Source organism: Euphorbia lathyris, chromosome 1 (genome assembly GCF_963576675.1).
Source record: "Euphorbia lathyris chromosome 1, ddEupLath1.1, whole genome shotgun sequence".
In the NCBI taxonomy this organism is placed as follows: Eukaryota; Viridiplantae; Streptophyta; class Magnoliopsida; order Malpighiales; family Euphorbiaceae; genus Euphorbia; species Euphorbia lathyris.
This window is the reverse complement of record NC_088910.1, coordinates 44901276-44913651: the sequence shown is the minus strand read 5'-3', so window position 1 is coordinate 44913651 and position 12376 is coordinate 44901276. Positions and strand designations below refer to the sequence as shown.

Sequence of the window (12376 nt, the reverse complement as noted above, 5' to 3'; positions counted from 1 at the left end):
GCAAAATTATGCTGATATTAGTTGTATGAGGGAGGAGGCCACTGGTGGTCGTGTTGAGATTAAGTGGCTAATGGAGGAGGTAGTTGGTGGCCGTGCTAAATTGACCAGTTGATGTGAGAAGGTGGAGGAAAAGCACAATAATTGCCTATGGTGGAAGGATGCTTCTTCTTCGATGGAGAAGAAAGTCCAAAGGATGAAGGAGGACCGCTCGCATGCAGCTACGCAGCAGGCATTGGATTAAGAGTTATGAATTCGCAGTCTATTCAGCGTTCCGTGACCTTAAACAGAGGATGCTCAATGTTGAAGAGTCTAGGTGAAAGTTGGTAGAGGATCCAACCCTTCTAACTGCTCTTATAGCGCGGGTTGCTGAAAAACAAGGCTATCGTCACTTAAACTGTTTTCAGACTTTCTGCGAGCTCTTTGAGAGAGGTATCTTGATGCGAATTTTAAGTTCTCAGTGAATATTTACCCTCCTATGGATGATGAGCTTGCTAACGAGTTCCATAATCCAGGTGAACCCTCTTCTCTAGATTGTGAGCCTTTGCACGATGATAAGCCAAGTGATGATGATCCTCTCGCGGAGTAGCTTTCTTTTTGCCGTCTTTCTTTTTGTAAAGAAATATTATGTTTTTAATGAAAGTATTTTTGGTTCGGTTGTTTCTCTTGTCAAATTTTGACTGAATGGTGTCCGAGTTTTTTTCTTCGATCTTTGTGTTATGATTTTTTTTAATGGAATAGATGTAGATACGAGCCTCGGAGAGTTCGAAGTCGTTTATGTTTTTAGGAGGATTTTGTTAAAGTTTTTTCTACCGGAGATTGTGATCGAAATCCTTGTAGCATGTATAGGATTGACCTTTAATATAATCTAAGTGAACTTTAACAAACACACTATGGAAATAATAATTACAATCATACGTCTTTATTTGAGGAACATAGAGCGGTTGAGAAGGATCCCCATGTGTTGACGTTCCCCGGGCTCCTAGCTTACCTTTGTCGTTGTGATGCTTTGGTATTGCGCATTGCATGGTTGGTTTAGAGGGATTACTGCCATATTGCTTTGCCTGAATGTCACTGAGCGCATGAGGGCTTTATCTCGAGTTGGTCTGAGGAGTTAGGGTTGTTGGCTGATCCAAACTTGATTGGGATGACTATTTTGGTCTCATTTTTGGGTGAGGCAGCTTCGAAGTTTGACTTTTGTTCTTTGGCCAAACGACTATTTCGGTAGTCCTAGATAGCCCGATTGGGCTTGATGATGCTTATGGCCTTTATTCCTTACAATAGTTTCTTTTATTTATTTGGCGTTGGGAGTTTGGAAGAAATAATGCACCTTAGTCCCATGTTGGTCGGGTTCTGGTAATATACTACCGTGGCGTCTATTAATGAATAGATGGTGTGTTTGATCATAGATTCATGAGCATATCGATGTGGGGGAGCGGGTATGAGTCCTTTGGTTCGCCATACATGTGTTACTTCCCCTTCATGATGGGAAGGATCCCTACTGAAGTCCATGTTGCTTTGTGCTCTCGTGCTCCAGTTAGCTTTGCCTCCTTTTCTCTGCTTCGACCAGCTCGGTCTCAATTGACTTCATTTTGAGTGAATCTATATATGTTTGTTAGAATGTTGATTAGTCTCCATGGGATGGCTATTCCTTTGGGTGTGGGAATTTTCCATGCCAGGTGTCGAATGGACAAGGCACTTCCTGGATCTGACAGCAAGGGTCGTCCAACTACCATGTTGTATGGTAGGCTAGTGTTTATGACTATGAACTTTACTTTTATCTGCCAAGTAGTTTATGAGTCCCCAATCTTGATTTTCATGGCCACATTGTAAGTGATGGGGACCATATTTTTCTCCACCCAGTAAAGGACTTCATCTCTAGGAGCATTCCGAGAGATCCCGAACCCTATCATTCCTAGTTTGTCTACTAGCAAAGACAACCTTCTCACTAAACAAAGGCTTTAGCATGTGGATCTCCCACCTACAAAATCTCTTTCTCGAGTCATCAAATCTTTGAAGGTTCGGGGCCTATTGTTGGTGAGTGATGCGCCCCGAGTTGACGCTCAAAGGCTCACTAAGGGATAAGTGTACCCCGTCGTTATTAAGTAATAAATCTGGAAAGTCTATGTATCGAATCCATAGGATATATACCGCAATTACCAAACTACTAGGCTTCAGATGTTATCTATGCGGTGGGAAAGTTGATTTTGGGTTTTGTTCTAAGTTATTCTACTCCTAAGTTGATCCAAAGCAAAGTATATACCCCTAGAATGCTATAGGATGATATATACGATAACACAAATTCAATATGATGAACAATCTAATTAGAACCTTAATCTGAATTTTCACAAACTTAAAGCAATTAAATCGATTTATCCTTCTAAGGTCCTTATAACACGCGATTCCTTTGTTACAGGCCGTAGCTAGCTCTAAGGTTCAAGAATTTGGGTCCTTTCACTATAGATGTTGTCAATATCCACATGTTGCGTTCTAGACAACCGAATTTAGACTCGCAATATGAACCAAATGTGTATTTGGACTTTTAAATGATTTAATTCAATTTAAGCAGAAACATAAACAGATAGGTAAAAACACAATTGAAATCAATATTAAATTATATTAAAGATGAAAATCAAGATGTCACAGATACAACCAACTCATAATTCATATGAAGAATCTCAAAGCTAATAGATACTAAGAGGGGAAAACCCTTTTTGGAACATGTCGACTCAAGCAGTCGTCTTTCTGAGATTGGATGATGGAACTTCCGAATCCTTGAGCGGAGATGGAAGAAGCTTCCTGGAGCTTTAATAGTAGATGGAGGATTGTATAATGAATCCTCAAGGGTTACAAAGCTTTTTGCAATTGACAATGGATAAAAACTATGAACTATTGATGGATAATTTACATAGTGTCTTGGGAATGAACACCCAAAGTCTTTAAATAGGCAAAGAAAACCCTAAAAATACCTAAGTTTACGTTATAAGAAATCAAAAGAGGAGCAACAGATTGAATTCCACTAAAAGGGGATTGAATCAGTCACTTATGACTGATTCACGGGTCTAGCTTGCCAAGCTGGACCTGTGGGGCTGGCAAAAGCCAGCCCTGATGTCCAACTTGTCGAGCTAGAGGCCAGAGTGGCTTTTCCAGCCAAAAAAAAGGGTCAGCTTGCAGAGCTGGCCTACAGGAGGTCCTTAAACGCGAATTTTCTTCTTCAAATGTCTTGGACGGTCTTGCCCCTTCCATATTGACCTATAAACATCATATTAAAACTCCAAAATCATTACTCCTAAGGCTAAATTGATTCACCAAACTAAGTCTTTAAGTACCGAATTGATTTATAGTGATATTTGGTGAATCAATTGGCCCACAAGATTAAAGGAAAATTTAGGTGAGTGCGTAACTTGACATTATTTTCTTCAAAATGACATAAAAACTACATAAAAGTGATAAAAGCGAACTAAAAACTAAACAATTGATAAAAGTGAAATAAAGCATGGAAAATTGACATTAGTCTATTAGAATTAGCATAAAAATACCCCAAACCATGCTAAAAGATAGGGGGTATTCACCCATATCAGTGAGCTCCTGTGATAATTCCTTTCTAAGGAAGTTGGCTTTCATGATGTCGACCATTCCCTCCATATTTAGTACCTTGACCTGAATGGCTTCTTCCTAGAATCTTTCAACATAGTCCTTGAGAGTTTCCTTCTCGTGTTGGATTAGGTAATTGAGATCATGCATGGTATTGCTTTCAAGGATGGATGTTAGGAACTGGTAGGTAAAGAGTTCAGACATCTGCTTAAAGTTAGTAATTGTCTCGGTGCCTAGGGACTCATACCAATAAGAGGTTTCATCCTTCAAGGTGGTAGGGAATAAGCGGCACATTACGATGTCAGTTGTCCTGGTAGTATCCATAGCTTGCTAGAAATTCTTGACATGAGTAGTAGGTTCTATTGTCTCGTTGTATTCCTTCAGCAACAGGTACTTAAACCCTTGGTGTAGGAAAATAGACAAGTCTAGGCGCATCGGAATTATAAAATTTTATCTATTTCATTTTCCAAGATCTGTTAATTGTTATTTCATATAAAGAGGTATAGAAAGTAATACCTTCGGTGAAGAACTATCTACGGTTGCAAACGAAGTCCCACAACTCTTAATCTGTGTATCACGAACAACAAAAGAAACAACACAGAAAAAGATAACTAATCAGTAATCAACCTTAATAATAGCAATCGCAATGATTGCCTCTAACAGAAATCGACACGAGATCAAATAGAGAGTAAGAAAGATTGTAATTAGCCGAGACGGTTGCGGAATGATTCCTCTAGCCCTTCTATTTAGTGTTGGCCGAATTATGGGGTTAGGGAGTCTATTTATAGACTTCTCAAAACCCTAATCTCAGTTGTGTTATGTAATTAAATAATTGTAATCTTATTCGGAATAGGATTCCTAATTAGATAATTAAATAAACACTTTACTATTATCTAAATAATAACTAATTATATCTAGATAATTATTATTAATCAAATTATTAATTAATTAATGTTAGGGATAATTAATTAGAGTTTCAATCACATAAAACTTCTAATTAATATTATCAGATAATCCTTTAATTTAATTCATAACCACAATCAAATTATAATTATTAATCAAATTAATTTATCCCTAATTAATCTACAAATTTCGGCCCATATATATAGTGTCTCACTAATTACATTTTCATCCTCCGATTCCAAGTCCCATATGCGACCCATTAGGTTCTTTATTGCCACTAGCCGTATAAATCCTTTGAAATTATTCATCACGATTAATTACAACATATATATAACGGAATACCGTCGCGAGCTGTTACTAGCAGAACCTATGATATTCCCCCAGAGCAATTAAGAAGTCAGGTTGATAACTGACGTTAACCTTTCTGTATTAGGTACAGTATAATACGATCCTTCATCAACTATATCATGTCAGTCAATTCCTTATAACCATGGAACGTGTCAAGGTTACATATAATGAAGAGTCCGGTTTTACTTGTACAGGTTGAATTCACTCTGAAAGATAAGTTAAGTGAAATGTTCATTTCTACTCTTAACTCTATCACCTTGCAAGGATTTCAGTCAATTCACCACAAGCGGCCATTTGGATATATCTCCCACTTATCGGGAGTGACGAATGCTCAATCTGACATTAACTATTCTGCAATTACTTTGTTTGATACACAACCCTGCTCTCACATACCCCAGTCTCTCATCTATTGGATCGTGCTCGCACAGAATCAAAGTATCAGACTCCATAATCCAGAATCACTAATTAACGAATGTTTGAGTCTGAGGATTAGTTATACCTACTAATACCAATGAGATGAACAGTTGACACATTAGATAAATCAATCCATTCTGTTATCTCAAGTCGGGTCCCAATCTTAATGAACTCCTTCATCGGGTCCATGTAACTGTCTAGATATCTGAATATCTAAAGCTTGTGAGATCAGCTTTCTGTCTCGACAGAAAACACTGTTACATGCAAGTCTCAACAGTAATATGCCAACCCCTATAACATATTACTTGACTTGGGTTAACTTTAAGTCCATTGGTCTATTATAAAGTATAGTCTCACTTCATGCTTGTATGAACACTTTATAACTACTTAAATAAACTTAGGATTACTTTCTTTATGAAAGATTTGTGCCTTTATATATAGTTACATTTTAATGCTATATATCTGATTAAACAAATGACTAAATAAACAATTTATTCATTAATATTTATATCCTAAAACAATTGTCTTTAGGACACTAAACTCCAACACTCGGGGCATTAGCTCACTCATGATCTTTTTGCACATGGATATTTCTACCTCTATGACATCGAGATGCTCAACATCAATCCCTACCTCGGCAATGGTGCTTCTTAGCTTGTCGAGCTCTTTCTGTAATACCTCGAGTTTAGCCTCAGTGGCCTCATCCTTGATCAGGAGGTCCCTTTTTTTCTATGTTTATTGCTCTCGAATTCGGGGCTTGGCCACTCTCTCTTTGTTGACTAATCAAGATCCAACCAATTGATGACATATCCTTCAATGATTGGAGTCGGATGTCCTCCTATTCAGGAAGGGTCCTCTCCCTTCTCTCGCATGGACTGATCTTATGGGGGATTGATCAACATCCCTTATATTGAGCAAAGGATGAGTTTGAGACCACTAGCGTCACATCGGGGAGACTCCTTTCCCCATCGATTGGGTGTTCAAATCTTTGATTTAGCTTTTTAAAGATCCATCCTGTCGACTATAACAACTTCAGACAGTGTGGTGTCCAATCGAACAATTGGTATTCTCAGGTTTGTTCACATATTTGAATATCTCATCTGCTATCACAATATTTTATTTACTTCAGCCATTTGAATGGCGTGTGTTCTTGCCTCATGATACTGATGATTTCCTAGATAGTACCAAGGTTTTTCACCAGACGTTGTGAGATAGTGCCCAAAAGCCTTTGTTGTTGGAGCTCCAAGGCTTCACCTTTTTCCACCATTTCCAGAATTGGGTCGTCATTGACCCGACAGATTCGACGCACCTCTTTTTCGATTGTTTTCTGGATATTCGTTGTGGGGAGTTCACTGGTGGAAAGAATTTCTACAGAACTATTTAAACGAGTCATCAGTGTACCAGTCCACGCTCACCGCACCAATTTGATGTGGTTGAATTCTGAGAGTGCAAGTGTCAACTTGCAACTATACAGAAGCAAGGTCAAAGGGGGGACCATTGTACGACGAATCTGCTCCGATGTCTAAGTTAGTTTATGAAATGACTGGAGGACGATCACACTCAGTAAATAAAAGATGTAATTTAAGCTTAATAGAATGATTGAATCTGTTTACCTTGAGTTGCGCTTACTCTATTTATACTAATATTGAGCTATAGAAGATGGTTATAGATCATGGATCGGGGTGGGCCACGTGTCTCTTGTTGATAGAAGGAAGTATACCTAGATATCAGTGGCTGATATCCCTTAAGCCTACTAGGCTCGTGATTCTTAGGATCAGACATAATTATGGTAATGACTGGATCCTTGACTAAGTGTAATGAAATTTCTGAATCAAGCTCCCGATGCACAGTCATATTGCTTTATTTTGTTAAGAAGATCTCATATACTCTCTATTTCTCAGAGTTAGTTCGGGCTTATATGGCACCAGTGGCAAAATTATATTTATTTGATATTCAATATCTCACTAATTTAGTAAAAAAAAAAAACTTAATGTGAAAAATAAAATGAGAGATATGATGTGGGATAGAAAATTAAAGACTAAATCCACCAAAATGGAAGCCCCCAGCGTTAGGTTCAATTAAATGTAACGTTGACGAGGCGTTGTTCATGGAGGAGGGGTGTTGTGGGATGGGAGCAGTGATCAGGGATGCAATGGGAGCATTTTTATTTTGTAGCAGCAGCTGTGTCACTGGTTCCAGGGAGCCTCGAGTAGTCGAGGCACTAACATTAAGAACTAGTATGATTTGGTTGATGGCTTTGCATTACACACATGTTGAATTTGAGTCTGATGCGAAAGTAGTTGTGGATGCAATTCTGTCAAGCAAAAGAGATATCTCGGAGTTTGGATCTCTAATTCATGATTGTCAATTTATTCTAGGATCCAATCCCGATTTTAAATTGTCATTTATTCCTCGTTTAGCGAATAGGACTGCTCATTTGGTAGCTAGGCAGGCCTATTCCAATGCTAGCGATTTTGTATCTTCCGAAGTGCCGGAATGGTTGTTAAACACTATTATTGAGGATGCGAATCCATATAAGAGATTTTCGTTTTTTGGGTTCAAAAAAAAATCCACCAAAATTAAGATGGCGAGGCATACTTATGATGCTTTTTTGTCATCTATTTATTACTTCAGTTGATTTGGAATATATGTCGTTTGAGTCATCGGTGTGTTTTGTATATGGTATTTTATATTAGGGTATTGCTATATACCGCAAAAGTTATACTTTCCACCGCACTCTTTTGACATTTATGCCCTCCTCATAATTTCAAACCAATAACCAAAAACTCTCAAATCCTCTCTAACTTTTGAAGCTTTTCATAAAACCCGACCTAAAACGACATACCGCTAAAGGAAGGAAGGGGAAAAGGCTTAATGAATCTTCCGATAAGTTTTTTTTTTTAAAATATGTCCGAAATCACGGGTTCCGCCTCCGAAATCGGAGGCGGAACCCGTTTTTTTTTGCCTAAACGGAACTCCGACGCCGTTGCCACCACGGGCGGAACGGACGAACTGTTCGTTCCGCCCGTGGTGGCAACGTGGAAAGTATGGCGCACCCGTTCCACCGTAAGGTGGAACTGGGTTCCGCGCTCGTTCCACCGTATGGTGGAACTGGGTGGCGCATCCGTTTAGGCTTATTCCTTAAAAAAAAAAATTAAAATTTAAAAAACGAATTTTTAATTTAAATTTATATCGTAAGATTACTTCGTGTTCGAAATCATGGTCTTCGGGAATACTCGGATCCATTTTCGTCAAATTCGGGTTTTTAGGCTTGGGAGAGAAAGAGAGAAAAAAAATTTTGAGTTTTTAAAAAAAATAAAATGAGAAGGGCATAAATGTCAAAAGAGTGCGGTGGATGAAAAAAAAATTGCGGTATATAGCAGCTCACTTATATTATCGATACACTTTTGACCGATTTTTCTGCAAATTTGACCCTTATACACAGTAAGAAAGAAGTTTATATTAATGTATATAATCCTAATTAAATATTTAACATAGAAAATTTTTAGGGTTAAGGTGCAAAAATACCCCTAACGTTTTGGGTCAGGAGCAATTTTACCCCTAACGTTTGTAACCAAGAGCAATTTTATCCCTAACGTTAATAATTTGGGTCAATTTCAGACATTATTATAGAACACATACATTTTTGTTCTTTATTTTGCACAAATTGCATATCAATTCATTCTAAAAAAAGGATTTCATGTTTTTTGTAATTTAATAATAGAATTGAAGATTAATATTTATAAATTCGGTGATTTTTTTGAATTTTTTTTGTCTAATTCGTACAAAAGACATTATATTTTTTTATATTTTTTATATTTTTTTCACATCCCAACATATGTTTGTGATTTGTTACTGATAAAATGACACGCGTATGAAGTGTAGATGATAATATTCAAGGATGAGACGACAGTTTGATGAATTATTTATCAAATTGACCCAATTTATCAATGTTAGGGGTAAAATTGCTCTTGGGTACAAACGTTAGGGGTAAAATTGCACCATTTTAGACGTTAGGGGTAAAATCGCTCCTGACCCAAAACGTTAGGGGTATTTTTGCACCTTAACCCAAATTTTTATGAGAAAATTATTAAAATAAATTAGTTATTTAATATTCTATTATTTTTGATGAAAAAATAAAAACAACATATTAAAAAACTGAATGAAATACACGACACAAGAAAAAATATAATAAAAACAACAAAAAAAAAAAAAAAACAAAGGGTTAAGGTCGAAATTTACTCCTAACATTTGTTAGGATGTGAAAATTGAACGGTTAGTTCTATCTAATAAAAAATTGAACGGTTAGTTCAACAATTATTTGACTATCATATAATAATTTATCAATAAACTGAAACAATTTCATATATTTTGAGAGGTTGTTTATAAATGTGTTGGTAACACTAAATATTTAAGACACTTTTGCAGTTTTTTATTATTATTATTATTTTTTTTTTGTGATGGACTTGTATGTACCGATAGAGGTGTCAAAAGTACACGACACAATATTGACACATAATTTTAGTGTTCAGGTTTAACTTAGTAGGTAATGTGTCATTTTTGAGTTGACATGAAATTGACACATAAATTTTTGAATTGGATTAGATTAATATGCTAACCCGAAAACGACACGAAATGATACAAATATTCAAAATTATTGTTATATTATCTCGTGTTTTTATATGTCACTTTATTAATAAAGACAATAAAATTATAATTATTAATTGCAAATATGATTTGAACCTCCTAGATTGCTATAAAGACATTGATCTTGTTTGGTAAAGAGCGGTTTTGACCAACTTTAGAGGTTTGACCACCGAAACCGCTGATTGGAGTGTTTGGTGGAGAGAGTTTTGAGAGAGAGTTTTGGGATGAAAACGCTAATTTAGAAAAAGCTCATAAAAGGAGCTTTTTCAATTAGCGTTTTGCAATATTAAAATTAATGGACTTCTTTAATCCTAATAGATAGACTCTCTCTTCTCCTGCGCCAAAATTAATACCCTTATTCGTCTTTTTGCATAAACTGCTATTATCAATCAGCTAATTTTTAGCAAACATGTCTACACAAACAGCTAGTCAAATCAACTAATGTAATCAGCTAACAGCTAATGTAATCAGCTAATAGCTAACAACTAATTTCCAAACAGGGCCATTATATGACCCCCCTAACATGAGACTGTGACATGAAAGTTTTTGGGTTGAATTTGGATTTACTCTTTTTAACACGAACCTGAAAATGACACGACTCGAACACGATAATTGTCAGGTCTATGTACCAGACTTAGTTGTTAACATTTTGACACATTGTTTATAATTGTATGTTTGAAAAGACTAATGTGGCAATCAAATAACCAACTCGTTAAAATTGATCTTGCTTGAAAACGTTAGGAGTTAATTTTTACCATACTTAAAGGTTAAATTTCCAATATTCATAAAAAAACGATATAGACAAATTCGAATCTTATCCAAAACAAAGGTTACTATACTATGCCAATTTTGTGCGTAACCTTCAACTCATGCTGCTCTGTGAAAAAACATAATATTCAATTAACTTGGGAAGCCCACAATTCTGCATTGTTCATAGCTCATATCAACAGACAGGTGCATAAATTTTCACTTGAAAATACCTGCTAATCTCTGATTGATTGTCCACCTGTTTCCAGTAGTACGCTGCTAATGCGAAGTATCCGTTGTAATCTATGTTGCACGGACATGAAAACAGAAACGGATACTTGCAATCAGTCCTTATAGTTTATGCTATCCAACTACTACGAGGAGCTACCATTACTCCCCTCTCTTTCATTTCTCTTCTAATTCTATGAGCTTCTTCATGTCTCCCTACACCTGCATATGTTCTAGCCAATAACACATAATTAGCAGGATTATCAGGTTCAATCTCTACTAAAGCCCTCCCTGCAACCTCTGCCAATTCAACTTCTCCATAAGTTCTACAACCCCCGAGAAGAGCACCCCACGCTCCTGCATTCACCTTCACAGGCATCTGCTGTATAACCTTATACGCCTCCTGCAACCTTCCGGCTCTGCTCAAAACATCAACCAAACAAGAATAATGGTTACTGCTTGGTTTCAGATCATACATTTCTCTCATTTTCGTGAAGTAATCAAACGCCTCATCAGACAATCCCGCGTGGCTACAAGCTTTTAAGACAGCCAGAAAAGTAATGTCATTAGGCCATACTTTAGCCATTTCCATCTGCCGAAATATCCCGAGAGCAGCTCTTGCTTCCCCATTAAGGGCATAAGCTGATATCAAACTGCTCCATGCCACCACATCCTTTTCCTTGGTTGCATAAAACACAGTACTTGCATTATCTAGGCATCCACATTGACCATAAGCCTCTGTTAGGCCACTCCTCAATTGGGGATGTGGATCAATGTCATTCCTAATTGAGTATCCATGAATTTCTTTAATCAAATTCAAAGCAGATATATCTACACAAGCAGGCAATAAAGCAAGAAGTGTGATCAAATTTGGTTTCAAATTGAACTCCCTCATTCTCCAATAAAAAGCAATGGCCTTTGACGAGCCATACTTTGTTCCTGAAAAACCTGCTATTATTGCATTAAAAGTGGACGAATTAGGCAAGGAATTCATTGAATTAAACAGGTCTAAAGCATCATCTACACGACTGGAATGCGTATAAAGAGAAATCATTGCATTCCAAACAACCACATTTCTGCTAGGAATTTCGTCGAACAGCTTGCGTGCAGAAAAAATGTCAACACATTTACCATACATATCAACGAGAGAGCAAGCCACAAATGGGTTGGAAAGGAAACCTAATTTGAAGACGTGGGAATGTAGGGCGGTGCCGAGTTGAGGGCAATGGACGGAGGAACATGACTTGAGGACGAGAGAGAAGACATGGGCGTCGAGAGAAAGAGAGAGAATTGTATGCATACGATGGAAGAGAGAAAGAGCTTCATGGTGAAGGCCTTGGTTTACATGAGACGTTAGTTTCTTGGTCAAAGCAAACAACCGTTGATTGTTTGATGAATAGCTCATACCTACTACTCCATAAGATGACTCAGAAACATCTATTTATAGCTATTTCGATACAATTTCTCCGTTACCAGCAACAACAAACAAACAGTAGAT

The 12376-nt window shown here is 37.1% G+C and overlaps 1 protein-coding gene across 1 annotated transcript; it reads right to left on the bottom strand.

Annotated features, from left to right (window-relative positions):
• Window positions 1-10675: 10675 nt before the first annotated feature.
• LOC136230650 (putative pentatricopeptide repeat-containing protein At1g03510) lies at window positions 10676-12315 on the bottom strand. The gene has a single exon (XM_066019790.1). It carries the CDS (start codon window positions 12281-12283, stop codon window positions 11009-11011), a length of 1275 nt encoding a protein of 424 aa, XP_065875862.1. The 5' UTR covers window positions 12284-12315; the 3' UTR covers window positions 10676-11008.
• Window positions 12316-12376: the final 61 nt, after the last annotated feature.